The sequence below is a fragment of the Balaenoptera acutorostrata genome, chromosome 1, assembly GCF_949987535.1.
Source record: "Balaenoptera acutorostrata chromosome 1, mBalAcu1.1, whole genome shotgun sequence".
Classification (NCBI taxonomy): Eukaryota; Metazoa; Chordata; class Mammalia; order Artiodactyla; family Balaenopteridae; genus Balaenoptera; species Balaenoptera acutorostrata.
The window spans coordinates 9,949,467-9,968,652 of NC_080064.1; the positions used below are offsets into that span (position 1 = coordinate 9,949,467).

The following is a 19,186-nucleotide window of genomic DNA, read 5'->3' on the forward strand; positions in this document are numbered from 1 at the left end:
AACCCTGACATCTGTGTCTGGGATAAAATTAAGTTACTTCCGAGCTGCCGGGGCTCTGCAGCTAATGTAATTACAGGCACATCTTGTTTGGTTACGCTTCGCTTTGCTGCACTTCTGCAGGTGTTGCGGTGTTTACAAATTGAAGGTTTGTGGCAACCCTGTGTTGTCAGGTGATGGTTAGCATTTTTTACCAATAAAGTGTTTTTTTTTTTTTTTTAAATTTTATTTATTTATTTATTTATTTCTGGCTGTGTTGGGTCTTCGCTTCTGTGCGAGGGCTTTCTCTAGTTGCGGCAAGCGGGGGCCACTCTTCATCGCGGTGCACGGGCCTCTCACTATTGCGGCCTCTCTTGTTGCGGAGCACAGGCTCCAGACGCGCAGGCTCAGCAATTGTGGCTCACGGGCCTAGTTGCTCCGCGGCATGTGGGATCTTCCCAGACCAGGGCTCGAACCCGCGTCCCCTGCATTGGCAGGCAGATTCTCAACCACTGCACCACCAGGGAAGCCCCCAATAAAGTGTTTTTATTTAGTTTTTTATTCTGTTTTGCTTTTCATTGGAATATAGGTGATGTACAATGTTGCGTTACTTTCTGCTCTACAGCAAAGTGAATCAGTTATACATATGTATATCAACTCTTTTTTAGATTCTTTTCCCATTAGAGGTCATTACAGAGTACTGAGTAGAGAATAAAATGGTTTTCTCTTTTAAGGAATTCCTTTATTTATTTTTTATTATTTATTTATTTATTTTTAGCTGCGTTGGGTCTGTGCGAGGGCTCTCTCTAGTTGCGGCGAGCGGGGGCCACTCTTCATCGCGGTGCGCGGGCCTCTCACTGTCGCGGCCTCTCTTGTTGCGGAGCACAGGCTCCAGACGCGCAGGCTCAGTAGTTGTGGTGCACGGGCCTAGTTGCTCCGCGGCACGTGGGATCTTCCCAGACCAGGGCTCGAACCTGCGTCCCCTGCGTTGGCAGGCAGACTCTCAACCACTGCGCCACCAGGCAAGCCCTAAAATGTTTTTAAATTAAGGTGTGTACATTTTTTTTTAGACATAGTGCTATTACACATGGTATAGACTACAGTATAGTATAAACCTAACTTTTATATCCACTGGGAAACCAAAAAATTCATGTGACTCACTTTATTGTGATATTCACTTTATTTTGGTGGTCTGGAACTGAGCACAAGATATCTCTGAGGTGTGCCTGTACTATTGTATATTCAAGTTACCTTTAAAAGACTCATTTAGGGAAGTTCTGAGAAATACTGGAAATATGAAAATGGATTGTAAGCTCTTGGGGCAAAGACCATGCTTTGATTTTGGTACTTTGAAAGTACTGCCTATGCTCAAGTTCGCATAAATATGTAAATAAAAATAAAATGAGTGGCTGAATTAGAAAAAAATAAAGACCACAATAATGCCATGAGGAGGTGGTATTATCCCGTTTATATCTGACAGTCTGGGGCTCTGAGGTTAGTCAATTAACTGGCCAAGCTCACCTGCTCTGAACCACCGTGTTGGAAAGGTTTATCATCACTGATAATCCAAGAAGAGCAGATTAAGGCAGCACCAAGAGACTATATTTACTAAGTTAGCAAACAAGTGTTTTTAAGGCCACACCCAGCCTTGGCAAGCATACAGAGAAGTTCATATCTTTCCTCTGCTGCAGATGGCATTGCAAACTGGTGTCACCCTTTTGAAAAGCAGTGCGATGACACCCAGAAAAAATGCCACAAGACTATTTATGTTCTTGGTCTATGTAACCTCTATTGGAATTCTTCCCAAGGAAAAGGTTTTAAAGATGCAAAAGCCGCAGCTGCTAAAATAGTCATGGTTGCATTGTTGACAATGGTGAAAAATTGGACACAACTTATATGTCCATTAGAAAAAGAACTTACCAAAAATATGGGAGAGCCACATGAAGGAATAGTATAAAGCCATTAAAATGAACTTTAAAGTGAGAATTTCAAAGATTATGTGGAAATCCAAAAAACATCTATTAAAGTGCTAAGTAAAAATTGTAAATCGTAAACATAATCTAAAACACTGTGGCTATATACAAATTTGTCTGTGCTGGGTCCTGAGGACCATCTGTAGGCAAGAAAATAGTACTTGTTAGGCAGTTGGTAAATGCCCAATATATATACTTTTTCATCTTTTTCTTTCTTGTCACGACACCATCTTTTTAATAATACTAAATAAATATTTAAGACAATGAGCCCATGGATGGACCATCTGCTCTGGGAAGCCCCTGGCCCAGGAACTGTGGGAAAGGCAGGAAGCAGAAAGGTCATCAGGCCCCAGGGAAATCCCACTGTTTGGCGGGCCTGGCCTGAAAGGGAACCTGTTTCTTTGGGGGGCAGGATGCTGATGGCCACAATGGCCCATTTTTAAATAGTCAGCTCTCTTTGAAGGATCACATGAGTGTATGCCCTCATTCATTCATTGATTCATTCACTGACTCATTTACTCATTCAGCATAGGTGAACGGGGCATGTCCCCTGGGACAGATCCAGCTGTCATGGGGCCATCAAGGGAAGGCAGCCCTGATGTAGGGAGATGTCTACTGAGACCTAAATGCCTTTTAACATTATTTTAGGACTTCCCTGGTGGTGCAGTGGTTAAGAATCCGCCTGCCAATGCAGGGGACATGGGTTCGAGCCCTGGTCCGGGAAGATTCCCACATGCCACGGAGCCACTAAGCCCGTGTGCCACAACTACTGAGCCTGCGCTCTAGAGCCCACGAGCCACAACTACTGAGCCCATGTACCACAGCTACTGAAGCCCGTGTGCCTAGAGCCCGTGCTCTGCAGCAAGAGAAGCCACCGCAATGAGAAGCCTGCGCACCACAACGAAGAGTAGCCCCCGCTCGACACAACTAGAGAAAGCCAGCATGCAGCAACAAAGACCCAACACAACCAACAATAAATAAATAAACAAATTAATTAATTTTAAAAAACCATTATTTTAATTTTTAAAAAGAATGAATATGTATTATTTTATAATTAGGAAACACAGAGCTAATTTCATGTTAGGAGACAAAAGTAGGATTCCCTGAAATGGGGGGGGGGGCGGTCTCTTGGTAGGATAGACACATTTTCATCCTTTTCACCCTGGGTCCAGTTATCTGGCCCAAGTCCCTTGGCCCTGGTCTAGGATTATGGGGTGATGTCCATGGGGTCCATCCCCAACCGTTCCCTGTCTACAAGCTGTCAGGCTCCCAATCCATCCCAGAAGGATCAGGCAGGAAGGCGTGACTCTTATCTGTGAGCAGAGCCCCTCTCTTAGGACTGCAACTCAAGGGCACCAGCTTCTCTACACGACTGGGACCGAAACTGGATATATCTGTTTCATGGGAAAGACGGTTCTGGGTCCAGCAGTGGAGCAGGCAGCTTACCAGGGTCCACAGGCACGGAGAGATGCCCTTCCTACAGACGTCTCCCGCCTTCAGCCCTGAATGACGAAACTTACAGACAGCAGGGACCAGAGCACTCAGGTCTCCATTTCCTCCCTGGGGCGTGGGCAGCATTCAAATGTCTGTGGCGGCGCGAAGGAGGGCCAAGTGCTCGAGCTTTCCCGCTGAGCCGCAAGTTCACCTCTTCCCCTCCGCCCTCTCCCGGAGGATGCTTCCTTCCCAGGCAGCCGTATCCTTAGACTCTTCCTCAGTCTTTGGGAAGGTCAGTGTTGAGTTCCCATTTTACAGTGACCTAAACTGAGGCTTCGGGGACTAAAGTCAGATGCCCACGTCGCGCAGACGGCAGGTGACAGAGCCCGGGCTCCGTCCAGACCGCCCTCTCCCCACCCGGCCCCTCTGCCGTGGGTGGGACCACGCAGTGGGCCTGTCGGCGAGACAGGCTCAGGCAGGATGATCCACCAGGAGGGCCAAGGGCAAGTGTAAGGTTATGGCCTTGGCCTGGGCTCTGACACTGCCTCTCGGCCCTGTGCTTCGGGCGCCCAGCTCTCCACCTCGCCCCACGCTGCCCCGTTTACGAGGTGGTCCCCTCCTTATCATTCTGACCTCAGCTCAAATGTCACCTCTTCCTTCAGGCCGTCACTGACCAGCCCAGTCAGTCTGATATTTGCCCAATGGTTGGTCTGTGTACCTGCCTGTCTGTCCATCCACCTGCGGCCATCTCTCTGTCTGTCTCACCTGCCGTCCCCTCCCACACTAGCTCTGCCCCGCGATGGTGGGCCCCCCGCCTGGCTCACTCTCTCTGTGTCCCCGGCGCCAGGCCCAGTGCCCAGCACTCAGCAGGCATTCAGTCCCGACATGCCACGGACGGAGTGAACAACAGGCCACCTCCAGAGCCACGTCCCGACTGGGTGGCCTGCCCTTCACCTCCTGGCCCAGCGCCCCCGTGCTGTCGGGCCGTGATTTCCTCTGGGCACCGTCTGTGTGTCCAGGCTGGGCAGCCGCCGGTGAACGGGACAGTGGGAGGAGATGGCCGGGTGACTGGGCCTCGGGACCCCCCCAGCTCTTCTGCAGACCCCTTTCCTGCGACCTCGCCGGGGGTCTGCCAGACTGCCATGCCCTCCTCGGCACACGCTTAGCAGCCTGATAGCCCGAGGCCATTTCTGTCCTCAAACCTGGCTCCGAAAAGGCTCCGGTGACGGGCTGTTGCTTGGGGGGGATCCCGCAAGCCCACTCCCTGAAGACGGAGCTGGTCTCCCGAGGGGTGGCTCAGGCTGGAAACAAGCAAAGAGAAGGCGGGCTGGCTAGAGGGTCCCTAAACCTCCAGGTAAGACAGCTGCCCGCTCTGCCAGGATCACATGCCCCCTGCCCTGGTGAGGACGCTGGGCAAGGGGAGGAGAAGGTGGGTGGTCTGTCTTTCCCGCTCAAGTCTGAACTTCAGGCTGGTCGGAGCCCTGGGGTTTCTAAATGGATCTCGGCAGCTCCTCAGAGGGCCTGCGGCCCGGAGCCTGTCCTGGGCGCTCTCCCTCCTCATCCTCTCACCTGGGGTGGCAGTAGTGGTGGCTGGGGAAGAGGCAGGTGACAACTCCCCCGAGAGGTGACAGCCTCAGGGCGGGAGCTGCCGCCACCTGAGAGTGGGCGAGGAACAGGTTAGCTGGGTGAAAAGTTCACCGTGAGGGGAGCTGTCTGTTTCCCTCGCTTAATTTATCCACTATTTGGCTAACCTTGCTCTGAACCCAGGCCCCGAGACCCCTCTCCTCTCTCCCCCGCCTCCCCACTGGGCTTCCGAGCCCCGCCACCAGACCTCCCGCCCCGCGCCCAGAGGCGGGGGCCACGCTGGCCTTGAAGAGGCCTCGGGCCCTCGGGGCGCCCCGGGGGAGAGGCTGGCGGCCCGGCAAGGTGGTTATTTATGACCTGAACCTTCCCATCCTTAGTAACCAAAATAAAGTCCGGTTGCTGGCGAGGTCCAGGCCCCCAAACGCCAGACATGGGCCGAGGGAGGGCTCAGAAGACACCCTAGCCCTCCCGCCTCCGCCAAACACACAACTGCTCCGGAGACAGTGACCTTTCCTTGGGGGGCCATCTGTCATCCTGGCCTGGGGCAGGAGCTGGATGCATGGACCAGCCGGTCGCAGAGGGGAGGCCAACCTCCTTCTCTGGCCCGGGGATGGCCCCTGGTCCCAGCCTTCCGCCTGTCCTGGCCATCCTGTAGACCCTTCCTCATCCCAGCCTCCTTCTTCTGTGGGGTGGGGCTGTGAGGGGGAGGAAATAAAGATGGAGAGAGGTGCGGTGAGGAAAGGCCAGGGAGGGATGGGGGAGGGGACAGGACAGCCATCAGAGCAGTGACAGCCACCCCCGGTGCTGCACAAGAGTGAGCTCCTGAAATCCACGTGGCAGCCTCACTCGTGGCTGAGAAGATGGGGCTGGGCTGGCTGAGGCCTCCGCCTCCTTGGGCTCCAAGTGGTTCATGACACAACAAGGATTCCAGCCTGGGTCGCTCTGACCCCAAAGCCGGGCTCTCAGCCACTGTACTCTCCCGTTCTCACTTTTCATACTTTCATTAAAATCCCTTTTTAGCAACTATAAAAGTAACACGTGTCACAGCAGCGGGTGGAAACACAAAGATGCATAAAGAATGAATTGTCCCACCCGCCCCACTCCTCTCTCCCCACATCTCAGGGGTCTGTCCTCCGCTTTCTCCGCAGCATATACAGGTGCACAGAGCCGTTCTAAGCACAGGTGCACGTGGACGCGTGGGATGTGAGCGGACGGGGAACCTCTGTTCTGTGCGATGATTGCGGCATCCCACGTCCACACCACTCTGCAGCTATCGTACTAACAGTACAGTGCGTGGGCAGCTCCCAGCTTGTCCGTCCTGTCCCGTCCCCAGTGATGCCTCAAATGGTCCGCTTCTCTACATCTGCCCCCTCCTGCTCTGGTTCACCTCCAGCTCTCAGCCCAGTTACTGAACCGCTCCCCGCTTCTGCCCATGTCCCCCCCACAGTGAGTTTTCTCTGGGTCCAGAATGATCTTTCTAAAATTCAAGTCTGCTCACGGCAGTGCCCTGCTTTAACGCCTTCTCCCTCGGGAGAAGTTCCCAAATCTTGACCAGGGCCCATCATGTGCCCTGTGATTTGGCTTCCCCGACTCTCCAGAGCCCCCGTGGCCCCTCGGCCGTGCACCCCTCACTCCAGCCACCATTCTTTGCCCTCAGTGCTTCTTTGGCTGCGTCTTCCCTCTCCACTCCTCCTGTGGGAGCCTCGCCTGGGTCTCAGCTTACGTGTCAGCTCTCTGGACGCCATCCCCACCCCATCTAACACGTCATGACTCGAGCCAGGCTCCCCTCCCCGATGGGCTGAAAGCTCAGTAAGGACAAGCTGTGTCTGTTAAGTTCACTGCCACCCGCCAGTGGCTGACCCAGGGCGGCCTTTCAGAGTTATTTGTTGGAAGCTGAGTGACAGCAAATGAACAGGGGCAAACCATGCACCCATTCTAAAGTTTCCTGAATCCCTTCATTCCAGGACCACCGTACCCTGGCTCCCAGAGGGCACTACTGGCCCCAAATGGCCTCTTGCTGCTGCTGGACAGGGGCTTCTGCCACCACGCGGGGGCAAAACCTGTGTAAGCAGCCTCAGCCTCCCTCTCCTGGGGTGGGGAGTGACGCTGCCAGGCAGAGGCAGGGCGGGACGGTGTCAACCCCAAAGATCTCCCTTCCAGACCTCAGGCGGCCCCACGAAGGACTGCCAGACAGGGCTGGTCACCTGCCAAGCAACGAGCCAGCCAACGGCCCACCGGGCCACCCGCTGATTGCCAGTCAGAGGGGCCAGCAGTCAGGAGCGGGGCCGCCAACTGCCTGTCACCACACGGGCCAACTCTCCGTCAGGAGAGGCCCAAGTCCCACTCTGGGAGCTCAGGACTGCCCATCAGAGCATGGCCAACTGCCACTCCAAAAGGCCCAGGGGCAAGTCAGAGAGTCATTCTGGTGACAGTTGTTTTTGCTAACCAGTGTCCTTTCTTGCTTCTCCTGGCCAGGGCATCCCATTGGACCTTTGGGGAACCACCCATCTCCAACTCTCAGCCCATGTGTTTCAAAGGGCTAGATTCCCTCACTGGCTGCAAAGATAAATCACATGACTCAGGACTGGCCAATCAGAGCATTGCATTCCTCTTGCCACTGTGATTGGTTCATGTGACTCAAATCAAGCCAACCAGAACCAATCAGAGCTAACTCTAGATGACTAGAAAGACACAGTCTCTCTTTTTTTCTTTCTGTCTTTGAACGTGGGAGGGTGTGAGGCTGGCGCTGAGGAGCCAGCTTATCATCACTAGGACAAGATGTCTGCGAATGAAGCCAGCATAGAGGATGTGGAATTGGAGGACAGAGAAACTGGTTCCTGAACCAGGTCCTGGAAACACTGCTTGCACCCCTGGATCCAGCCATACCTGAAACCGATTATCATTTGGCTTTCCACTTATTTGAACCAGTAAATTCTCCCTTTTACCTAAGCAAGGATCATTGTGGGTGGGACCAATAGTCATGCAGGGATTCTGCCAGTATTCCATGCTGGTCAGGGTACCAGCCCTTGTCTGAAGCTCAGGGCAGTTCTAGGGGAACTCCTGGCTGAAAGCCATAGACAAACAGGCTCCATGTTTGCTTTCCCTGCTCCTGGCTGCTGAGGCGTGCGCATGCGACTTTGACTCCCCCAGTCAGATGTTCCCCCAGCCTTTGACCCAAGCAAGTGATGCGGAGAAGTGGGGTGGGGGTAGTTCTCTTCAGCGGCTGCAGCAGCAGGGACTCTCCAGGGCCAGCAGGGTGGCCCAGGGTCCAGACCTTCCTGTGGCAGGATCTGGGGGCTGCGGGCCATCTGTATCCCTTGGCATCTGCCCAGTTTTCAAGCTCAGTTTTTGGTCTGCTAGGCCACTCTGGGCTCCCAACAACCTCTCTAGAAACTCTTCAGGTAGAGTCCGTGTCCGTTGCTGAAGCCACCAATCCCTTGTGCTCTCGGGGAGGGGCTGGGGACTGGGGTAAACACGGAAGGGAACGGCTCTGAGCTCATAGACTCCAGCCCGGTTCACCACTGTTCATGCACTGAGCTGGCACTTCGCGAACAGTTCGTGTCCCTCAAAGCAACTGGCAGAGTGCTGGGAACATTTTACGAGCTCAGAAATTGGTGAAGGGGAGCAATTTCCTCATGGGCACCAGCTTTGTGCCTTGGGGGCTAGAGAGAGTGTGTCTGAGGAAGGGCTGGGGCACTGAAGTAGTAGACACTCCCTCCCTCCCAGGCCCATGGTCAAGAGGGCAGGGCTGACCCCAGCGAACTCTGCAAGGAGACCCACCTTGAACACGTCTGATCACCAAAGGGCCTCAGATGCCCATCTAGGCTGGTCCGGCTGGGCCCACCTGCAACCGGGGGCAAGCAGCTGGGCCAAGCAGTATTGGAATCTGGCAGCGACATGGATGTGGATGGGCCAGGAAGAGTCCCGGCGGCCCGGCTGCAGAGCGATGAATAATGGCAAGTATTGTACTCCATTCTCTTTACACACAGCCATCCCTTGGTATCCACGGGGGGTGGTTCCAGGACCCCCAGTGGATACCAAATTCCTGATGCTCAAGTCCCATGTATGAAATGGTGTAGTATTTGCATATAACCTACACACGTCCTCCGTCCTCCTGTATGCTTTAAATCATCTCTAGATTACTTATAATACCTGATACAATGTAAGTGCTATGTAAATAGTTGTAAATATAATGTAAATACTATGTAAATAGTTGCTGGGCCAGCAAATTCAAGTTTTGCTTTTTGGAACTTTCTGGAATTAAAAAAAAAAATTTTTGATCCATGGTTGGTTGACTCAGCGGATTCAGAACCCGTGGGTATGGAGGGCCAACTGTTCTAGGCTTCTTATTCAAGAAGCTGTGAAACCCAGGGGTTAAGCACAAGGGCTTTGCAGCTAGACTCGGGGGTTCAAATCCCAACTCTGCCACTTACTAGCAGTGTCATAAGCCTCAGGTGGATGGATGACTGCATCTCTCTCTGCCTCCATTTCCTGTATTGAAAGGTTTTAATTATTAAATATAGATGAAGCACTGAGGGTCTATTATGTACCGGGCACAATTAATTTATTACTTTTATTATAAAATATATATAACATAATATAAATGTATTCATTTATAATACACTTGGTATTTATTAATTGACTTGGTATTTAATTATAATTTACTTGGTATTTATTAATACCAAGCACACATGCATTAATTATTATGTGTTTTACTCCCTTGATTTTCACAAACAACTCAATAGAGGACAGGGCTATTGGTCGCATCCTACAGACGAGGAAACTGAAGTTCAGGGAGGTTAAGTTACCTGCTCAAGGTCCAGGGTTTGGAATCTCAGCCCGAGGAGCTGAGATCCAAAGTCCAGCCTCTCCCCTTCTCTGCACGCTCCATGGCTCTGGCTCCCCCAGGCCGACAGCTGGCCCTCAGCCAGTGGGGACCCAGCGAGGCTGAGAAGGTGAGAGCCGGGCCAGAACCCCCAACGAGAAGCCCACCGCTGTGGGGAATACCTCGTGGCATTTGGGGGATGCTCTGCCTTGTCTCACTCTGCACAGGCCAGGGCTGTGGACATTAATGTGGCCATGGCCAGCTCCGGGCCCTGGCTCTGCTCAAGGTCCCCAGTGTGACCTCCCCAAGCAGGATCCAGTTACATGGAAGCAGCAGCAAGGAACAAACACAGCTTGTGCTTCCTCTGAGTGCTTATTTCCTTTGTCTTGTGAACATTGAAAAATGAAAAGAATGATGATCAGGATTTGTTTTGGGGGGCGGGGGGGGGGGATGACGGGACGGGCTGGCAGGCCAGAAAATTCTGCAGCATTGGCTCAACTCACCAAGAGGGCGGCATGAGGAAGTTTTCAAACTGAGTCCAAAGAAAGAGAAAGTCAAGTGGTGGCCTGGATGGCCCAAGGGGTCTGAGGCCTCCTGGATCACTGGCTTCTGCTTGGGGGTCAAGGGCCCACCCCTGGGGGCAGAGGCGTCACGTCCGGGTTCTGCTACCGGCCTCCCTGGGGTCAGACCGCCGAACTCCTCCTCTCCTCAGTGTCAGTAATTCCGCCTCTCACTGCTCCGGGTTGTGATGAAAAAGAAACGAAGAAAATGTGTGCAGACCAGAGGTTTTTCTGCTGCGGGCGAATTAGCTCCTTGGGGACATTTGCAGAAATGTTTTCGGTTGTCCCAACTGGGAAGGGAAGGTGCTACTGGCACTGAGTGAGTAGAGACCAGGGAGGCTCCAAACTTCCTACAATGCACAGGACGGCCCCCGACAGAGTGCCACTGGGAGACATGCGGGGGGGCGCGCCTGCACACGTAACCATAAATGTCGGCTTCATTATTCAGGGGCCCGGGTGGGTGTACACATACAGGAAGGCGGTTGTGATGCTGACTGCCTCTGACAAAGGGTCCGCCCCTCTTCACTCAGACAGCAAATATTTACCGAGTGTCGCCTGCACCTTGAACTCTCCTAGGTCCTGAGAGAAGGTGGACCTGCCCTTGGGCTCCTGGAGTGGCTGTTGAGAGGGGAAGAGAGAGCCAGACAGACCAAGAGAGCAAGCAAATAATAACGACCCGATATGCCGGGGAAACGACTGTGGTAGACGCATACAACGGGAGATTTTTTTTAGCCACGCAAAGGAACAAAGTCCTGCCACGTGCTACAACTTGGAGGATGAACCCTGGAAACATTATGCTAAGTGAAAGAAGCCAGACACAAAAGACCACATCCTGCGTTTATGCTCCAAAAGCTGTTTGTGGCGACAGTTGCACAACCCTGTGAGTACACTAAGCGCCATTGAATTGTACGCTTTCAATGGGTGAATTGGGTGGTATGTGAATTCTATCTTAATAAAGCTGTTATATATAAAAATAATAATAATGGCAAATGGTGAGACGGGTGATGAAGGAAACAAGTGAAGGCTGAGATGGAGCAACCCAGGCCACGGTGGGCACGTGGGGCGTCTCCCAGAGGTGGCATCTGAGGCTTACAGGCGGGGATGGGGGGCCCGTGCAGAGCCCCAGGGGCTCCTGGAGGCCGGCCTGTGTGTCCTGCACTGGACAGGAGCCCTGGGCCTGATCATGCTGGACTGGACCTGGTAACCTTAGCCCCCTGACACCTGGCCTCAAGGCGCTGTGGAAATACTCCGTCACAGCTGCTTCAGTCCAGAGAATTCGGTGGCCCCCCCAGGTCACACTGCTGAGGACCAGCTGCCTTCCCTCCAGCCCGCCTGGGAGGGTGGCTCTTTGAGGACTCTGCCTCCGAGGCCTGCCATCCGCCCGAGGGGATCCGCCTGCCCAGAGCAGCTTCCCAGCGGCGCAATGGCCATCCTGCCACTCCCAGCCGTGCCTGGGGGGACTTCTGTGTTTATTTTCTTCCCGAGCCACTGAGGGATTTGGGGGCAAAGGCCCTGCCCAGAGCCAGCAATGATGGGAGGTGCCAGAGAAGTGTTCCCACCCCTGCACCCTGTGTGCGGGAGGACAGCAGCTCCTGGTCCCCGTGGAGCACCTCCTCCGACCCCGCCCCCTCGGGCCCCTTTGCTCTGCCCTCCCCAGGGCCTCCCCGGCCCCTGCCCCCACTGCCCATGCTGGGGTCTTCTGAGCCAGTCTCCTCCCAGTCCAACCACAAGGGAGCCAGCCAAGCGTTGAAGGGTGCTGCTATCACAGGCCAGGCCAAGACGGCGGCCCCAAGAAGCCCGAGGGGCAGCGGGGTCCCGGCGGGGAGCCGTGGGAGCTGCCAGCACCACATCATGCCCTTGAGTTTCCCAGCCCAGGAGGCAGGAGGGCAGGAACGTCTGGTCCATGCTGCAGGTAGGAAAGGTGACATCACACACAGGAGGTCACAGAGCCAGTGGGACTCCAGAGTCTGGATTTCTCCCCCCAGATGCCGGTCCTCCCTCCTCTTGGGGAGCCTCCTGGCCTCCTGGTGGGCTGGGAGAAGCTGGGACCCAGGGGTCTGCTGCTTTGCTGGAAGCTGAGAGCCTCAGGGGGGCCATGAGGGGTGAGGGGGGCACAGCTGGACCCTGCACGGCTGAGGGGCAGGGTCCCCCAGGCCCCGGCTCTGGTCCATGGCTGGTGGCCCTCAGTTTATGAAGAGAAGTGTGTTAAGGAACGTTAATCAATCGGATCTCCGTCTAACAGCCCCAGTGTAAGGCGCAGAGTGACTGGGGTTTCCACGAGCTGTTCCAGGCCTTCCTTCTGTGTCGAGGGACATTGTCACCTCCTGGCTTTGCCTGAGGGGAGGGCTGTCTGTGTATAGATATTCTCTTCACACAGACCTCTGGGCTCCTATTAAGGATGCCCACCCAACCCCCCGCCCCGTTTGAAAGGCCTTTCCGGAAAGTTGGAGAAGATGCCTCAGAAGCAATCCCAGATGTGCGGGTAGGAGGGCCCCACCCACCCTTCAATGACCCCCATGGCCAGCCCCTCCTGCAAATGTTCTCGTCCCTCCGTGCTGCTCGGCACTTGGGCTGCAGAATTTGTATGTTTGTGACCTGGTTCTTTTTTTGTCCGCCATCAAACTGGGGTGTCCCTAGGGGCATGGGCTGTCTGCCCCATCAGAAGGGCTCTTGGTGGGGCTGGGCTGAGCCCTGCGGTCAGCCCAGGAGCTTTCTGCCACCCTGGTCCCTCCCGACCATCCGTTTGGCCTGAGGAGAAGGGAGTCCACTTTCCAAGCCTCCTGGCCCTGGGAGCAGGACAGTGGCCACAGGACTCCACTCCGGACCACTTGCTGGGCCAGATAGCCTGGTCCCCGAGCACAGATGCGCTCGGGTCTGGCGCCTCCCCCTGCCCACTTCCAATCTGGTTCTCTTTGGAGGTGGGGAGGAGCCCCAGGCGGGGCAACTGGGTCATCTCCCAGGGCCCAATTCTTCTTTGTAGGGTTGGCACACCCCATTCTGCACCTCGGGGGATTCAAGGAGCCGGAGTTCATTGCTTGTCACTCTCCTTTGTTTGGCTGAGCTAAGGGACACCAAGCTAAGGGACAGAATTAGCTCTTTGCTTTAACTCTCAAGGCTCCCCAAGTGGCTGAACCATCGGGGGAGGGAGCAGGACACGGTCTCCTGGGAACCTGCCCAAGGCTTTTTCCCTGGTTCCTCTGGGAAAAGATCCAGAAAAAGACTGAAAGCATCCCAGAGGAGAGGGAGTGGGTAGGGAGGGACCAGGCCCTGCCCGGCTGTCAGGAGGAGCCCTTGGGGCTCTGGGAAGACACGAGGTCCCCCTGAAGCCAAGACAGCGATTCTGTTCTCAGTGGGCCCTGGGGAGGGCTGGCTGGGCCTCATCGCTCCCTGATCCACTCAGACCCCTGGGGTCCTCACTGCGTTCCCGGACTGCAGGCCAAGTGCCCAGTTTCACGGCAGCCTCAAAAGTCAAATCCTCTCCAAAGGGCTATGAGCCAGCCTGTGAGCACGGAAACGGGCTGCCACTCAAGGATGGTCAGAAAAGTCGGGGCTCAGCAGACAGAACCCCCTTCCTTCCTCATCTATCCCTGACCACTGAGACGTGCCACCCCTAACTTATCTCCTGTGACAGCCAGTGACAGGCACCGGGCCTGTGGTGCCGGGACAGCAGCGGGGCAGGCCATGCCCAGCGGACCCGCCCACGTTATGTCCACACGCCAAAGTGGGGTGATGGTGCGGGTGTGGCCCTTCCAGGCCCGACCTCCGCAGGCTGGACCCTTTCAGGAGCTTGCCCCGCACACACGCACTTTGGTGACACATACCCTCAAGGACCAAAATGAAAGTGACGAGTCCTGGCTTGGCATCCCCATCACCTGCCACAGTAAGTGAGGGGGTCAGGGAGAGCGGGGTTCAAATTCGGGCTCCGGTGCTCACAAGCCCTACAAACTTGGGCACCCAATTTCCCTGCTCTGAGCCTGTTTTCTCACCTCTGAAGTGGTCTTTCTAATACCAACCCCCTGAAAGGTCAATGCCTCTTTGGGGCTCTGCTCAGAACCTGGTGTGTATCACCTGGAGGCCACCCCATCCCAGTGCAGTATCTGTCTGCCTCTTCCATCCTCTGCCTACGTTTCCATTTTTCCTTCTATTCCTATGGACAGCTCCTTCCACGGTGTGGCAGATTGCATTATAGTTCAAAATTACCGACCACTCCTCCAGGGGGATTGTATGCCCAGTGACATCCTTGGAGTGCTTGACTACGGGACCTGCTCTAGCCAACGGAATGTGAGCAGAAGTGATGCGCGTTGTTTCCAGGGAGAAAATTTCAGAGCCAGCGCGCAGGTTCCCAGGTGTGTCTATTTCTGCCCCAAGATGACATCATTCCAGATGGAGGCTCCTGTGTCAGCCGGGGCCCTAGAGTGAAGGGGACACGGAGCAGAGCCGCAGCCACCCTCCAAGGACAGGTGGCAACTGTAACACAAGCTCCGTTGTTGGAAGCCATGGACACCGGGGGGTCATATTTTGTCTGATACACATCGTAGCTCTTGGAAGTCTTTAAAGGGGTTCCCGAGAGCTGACTTTTGTCTTCCACTGCTGCTAGGTGCAGTGGATAAATAACGGTTAAGATGTTAAGCTTCAGGGCTTGGCGGCTACTCAGTAGGTGCTCAATAAACAGTGGATGTGGTCGTGACTTGGCATCTCTGCACACAGACCAGGCTGACGACCAGCTGAGCTGCAAGCCTACTCTTCCTCTCGTGTGAGCTGTGCGAAGGTGCAGGCTTGGTGCAACGCTCCAGCAATCTTCTCGATTGAATTCGTGTCTGCGGTCCTTCTCCGTCACCTCCTGGAACCACTGCCTGCTCCCCTCCCCCACCCCGCCACCCACCTGCAAGAGCTGCGTGGATGGAGGCGCCTTAGCTGAGATTCCGTTGTCCACCTGTCCCCCGGCCCAAGGTCAGGTTTATTACGCTTGCTGCAGCAGGAGAGAACGCACACCAGAGGAACGCCGGGGCATCTTTCCCCACATCTCCTTGGCTGTCATTTTTCTCCATTGACCGAGCCCACGTTAATCCCCTCTGCCATTCCAGACCTCCCTCTCCTTTGCTATTTCACTTCTACCCCCTGCGATCAAATCTGGCCCAGGGGCCCATAGCACCCCCTTAGCACTGGCCTTGTGCTGGTGGTCTCTGACTTTTGGCTTCTCAGCAACATTCCCCTCTCAGCACCCAGCACACAGTAGGTAGACAGTAGGGGCTCGATAAAGCCTGGTTCTGCTCTGCTGAGTGGGTGGCCTGGTGGCTGGTGGGGCTGTGGAAGGACAGAGAGCCGGTCTCTGCAGACTAGGTCACTATGGTCCTACCAGGGATGCAGGTAGGAAGGCAAAGTGCCCCCCAACCCATGGCTGTTGGGCGGGGCCTGGCAGAGCTGGCAAGGAGCCATGTACCCCCAGGCCTGGGCTCCAGTTTCTCTCCCGATCTCTGCCTCCTTCTTGCCTACTCCACTCCCGGCAGCTGGGGACCCTGAGCAGACCAATTCTCTCTCAAAGGATGGCGTGTTGTGGTTGGGTCTGGTCCCCTCCCCACTGCCCACTAAGGACCAGAGGTCAAGGATTTCAACAAAGGAACTCGCAAAAGCCATCTCTCTTTATTTTGTATTCCTGCCGTTCAACCAGTTTGCACAAGCTGAGGATGAGTGGATTTTGGAGGGGAAGGAGGAGCGTGCGGACACAGACCCTCCCGGAAATAGTCTATGCACATTGCCGAGGCTGGTTAGACTTGAGAAGCAATTTAACAGTAAACTCTACAGAATCAGAAATGTACAAAAGTGTCAAGGCAGCTGCTGGCTGGTTTCTTGCCTCCCCACGGGGGTCAGAGTTACACCCATCAGTCCTGTGCAAAGGTCCTGGGGCTGGCCTGGGGGCGCAGCCAGATTCCTCCCCAGGAGAGGAGCAGTCCTGCTCATCCAGCAGAAGTGTGTCAAGGGACAGGTACATGGGCGTGTGCCCAGGTGCCCACGCCCCCTCAGGTTCTGTGGCTTTTGAGCCTGTCTCTGCGTCCTGCCTTTATGTTCGCCCTTTGAAAGTGTTCATGCAGGTGTAGGTTCCTGAGAATTTGTGGATCTCCTCGAGGGCAGCCTGTGGGAGTATGCTGGTGGAGTGGGGAGGGAAAAGAGAAGATGGTTAGTGGGGAGACCAGTGGCTGGGTCACTGGTAGCCACACAAGAGGTGTAGTAAAGTGATGGCTCCCATAAGCTCTCCCCACCCCTCTCTCCAACATACAGCGGCTCCCCCGACAAGCCACCACTACCCACCCCTCCATGGAGGAAGGGCTTTCAAGTAAGTAGATAAATAGCTATTTACAAGGTAAAGGGTGGGTGTTACAAACTTTCAAAGCCACGCTCTTAGCATTTTAGGGCCCATAAGTATCTCAGAGATCAATTAACTCCAAATGCCACTTATTCAACAAATATTTACCGTGTGGGGCTGAGGAGTTAGGTACTGGGTGTCACCTCCTCTTTTTTTTCCATGTATTATTTATTAAGCAGCTACACTGTGCACATGATACAGTTGATACCAAAATCTGTCCTCTCTGCCATCTCAAGATTCTCAGCCAAGTTTGTTCCGCTCCATAGTGATGTTTTCCTATAGCTGGGACCTCAGGTTTTACTTCTCATCCTTTATGTCCCTCCAGATAGTAAAACACCTGCAGATACCTTCAGGCCTTGTTCTTCAGCATGACACAATTTCTTGCTTCTTGTAGGAAACTTCCCAGACTCACCCCTAGGCCTTTCCTGGGGCTCCCCATAGCTCTGTGCTTCCCCAACAAGCCCCGGAGTTGTGCTTGCTGTTTACTTGTCAAGCCCATGGGTGCCTCTGCGGTAGCTATTTCATCTCCGATCCCGGCACTTAGCACAGGGCCCAGTATAGGGACACCCTCAGTTCCTCTGTTGAATGAAATTGAAGGGCCCTGGCCCATTCTAGTTGCAACATGGGAAAGCCTCACTTCCAGCTGGAGCAATCTGGAAGGCTTCCTGGGAGTGGTGGCAATAGAGTTGAGCCTGTGAAGATTTCTCTTGGGGAAGGTGAAAGGGGGCGCGGTGCAGGGAATGGGGAGGGGCTGGCCTCTGCTTCTTGTGGGAAAGTAGTGGGGGATAGAACAGAAAATGTAGGCTGGGTGCTTACTGTGGAGAGTGCTGAGGTGTTCTAGACAAACTAGCTTTTTTCTAGAATGTCCCCAAAAGCTTCTAAGAAGCTCCCTGAGGTGGACGATCAGCTTGGCTTTGGTGAGGATCCAAGTCCCTGCTCTCCAAGGCTCACAGAGGCGGCCAAGTAGCATCTCAAAGCAACAGTCAGGATGGACTGAGGGAGGCTGAGGTGTGGCCTGAATGCCGGGAGTCCCCTACTCTGTGTCACTGAAGGGGCTTTGAGTTTGGAGGACAGGGGACGGACTGATGTGTCCCCGGGTCCTGAGGTTTCTGGCCTGCAGTTAGAGTGGCTCAGATGCCCACTGTGTCCACAGCAGCCAGAGGGGAACCCGGGTTCCTGGGGGTTGACATCTGATAAAGGCACTTGGGTGCTTCACCTCCTGAAAAGGCCTTTCAGGTGAGAGGGGTTCAGTCAGCTGGGTGTTGGGGGCCAGAGGAGCCAAGAGTCCATGGTCACTCGGGCTCCAGGGTCAAAATTCTCTCTGCAGCATGAGAGGCCCATGCAAACAGTGTTTAGTGGGGCACCTGCAATGGCCCCTTCAGTGTGGGAGTAGGAGGGGAATGGTTTGTTGCCCAGAGTCTGGAAAGTTCTAGGGAATGTGATGCTGGGCAAATTCTGGAGGAAGATGGTCTCCTCTGTAAAGCCTACCCGCCAAGGTGGTCTGCCCTGGTAAATCCCACCAGGGACGTTTCCGTGAATCCCGAGCCTTTGGCAACGAAATCCCTGTCTTCCCCATTAATTGATGTTCATTTTAAAATTTTATTCTATTTTATTTTATTTTTGGCCGTGCCACACAGCATGCGGGATCCTAGTTCCCCAACCAGGGATTGAACCCATGCCCCCTGCAGTTGAAGCGCAGAGCCTTAACCACTGGACCGCCAGTCTTCCCTATTAGATTGAACTTCCTGAAGGCTAGGGCCAAGATTTAGTCTCTAGAATAGCAGTTCTCAGAGTGTGGCCTAGGAACCCTTGGGGGTACCTGAGGTCTCTTCAGGGGCCTGTCTGTGAGGTCAAACTATTTTTATTATAATACTGAGATAGGATTTGACTTTTTAACTCTCATTCTCTCATGAGTGTACAGTTGAGTTTTCCAGAGGCTACATGACATGTGACATCAACAGATTAAAATCAGAAGTAGATATAAGCATCCATTTGTCTTCAATTAATTCAGATAATAAAGAGCTTTGCAAAAATATAAAATAATGCCATTCTCCTTACTACATTTTTTTTTTGGAAAATACGTTTACTTTTCACAAAAATATCATTTATGTTAACACTGAATGGATTTTTTCTTGCTATATATAAATGAATAAATGTATAAATCCCATAAAATTTTTTCTCAGTTTTAATTTCTAATACAATAGATACAACTCACATAGATAAAAGCACTTTGGGTTCTTCAATAATTTTTAAGATTGTAAAGGGTTCTTGAGACCAACAAGTTTGAGAACCACCACTCCATAGTAAGGATAGTATATCCATGGCACACATGCCATGGCTCTCATTTTCACGCCCACAGCAGACATGACTAATCAATCACCTGGGTACTTTCTCTTGCCTGAGGCCTCTTCCCCACCAGGGTCCACTGGGAGAAGGGGAAATGGCCAGCATGAGCCTGACCCAGAGCTTCCTC

General features: G+C 53.8%; 2 protein-coding genes across 7 annotated transcripts in view; one reads left to right on the forward strand and one right to left on the reverse strand.

Moving 5' to 3' along the window:
* Positions 1–8,455: 8,455 nt before the first annotated feature.
* On the forward strand, positions 8,456–15,048 carry LOC103017774 (uncharacterized). Its single transcript, XM_007169948.2, has 3 exons — positions 8,456–8,923; positions 10,929–11,232; positions 14,510–15,048. Exons 1-3 carry the CDS (start codon positions 8,698–8,700, stop codon positions 14,769–14,771), a joined length of 792 nt encoding a protein of 263 aa, XP_007170010.1. The 5' UTR covers positions 8,456–8,697; the 3' UTR covers positions 14,772–15,048.
* A 925-nt stretch (positions 15,049–15,973) lies between these two features.
* Positions 15,974–19,186, reverse strand: part of DHRS3 (dehydrogenase/reductase 3) — a 40,883-nt gene continuing 37,670 nt past the window's right edge. For all 6 annotated transcript variants that reach the window (XM_057526896.1, XM_057526907.1, XM_007169949.2 and 3 more), the window contains one exon: positions 15,974–16,495. In XM_057526896.1, coding sequence (XP_057382879.1) covers positions 16,411–16,495 — 85 coding nt within the window. In that variant the 3' untranslated portion in view covers positions 15,974–16,410. The remainder of the gene's footprint in view (positions 16,496–19,186) is intronic.

Bases quoted from the DNA above. Each gene is read 5' to 3' on its own strand.
- LOC103017774 (XM_007169948.2), top strand. From the start codon at position 8,698: ATGGTCAAGAGGGCAGGGCTGACCCCAGCGAACTCTGCAAGGAGACCC. The intron at 8,924-10,928 runs GCAAGTATTGTA...GAACTCTCCTAG, and splicing joins CTGCAGAGCGATGAATAATG to GTCCTGAGAGAAGGTGGACC. The intron at 11,233-14,509 runs GTGAGTACACTA...TCCTATGGACAG, and splicing joins GGCGACAGTTGCACAACCCT to CTCCTTCCACGGTGTGGCAG.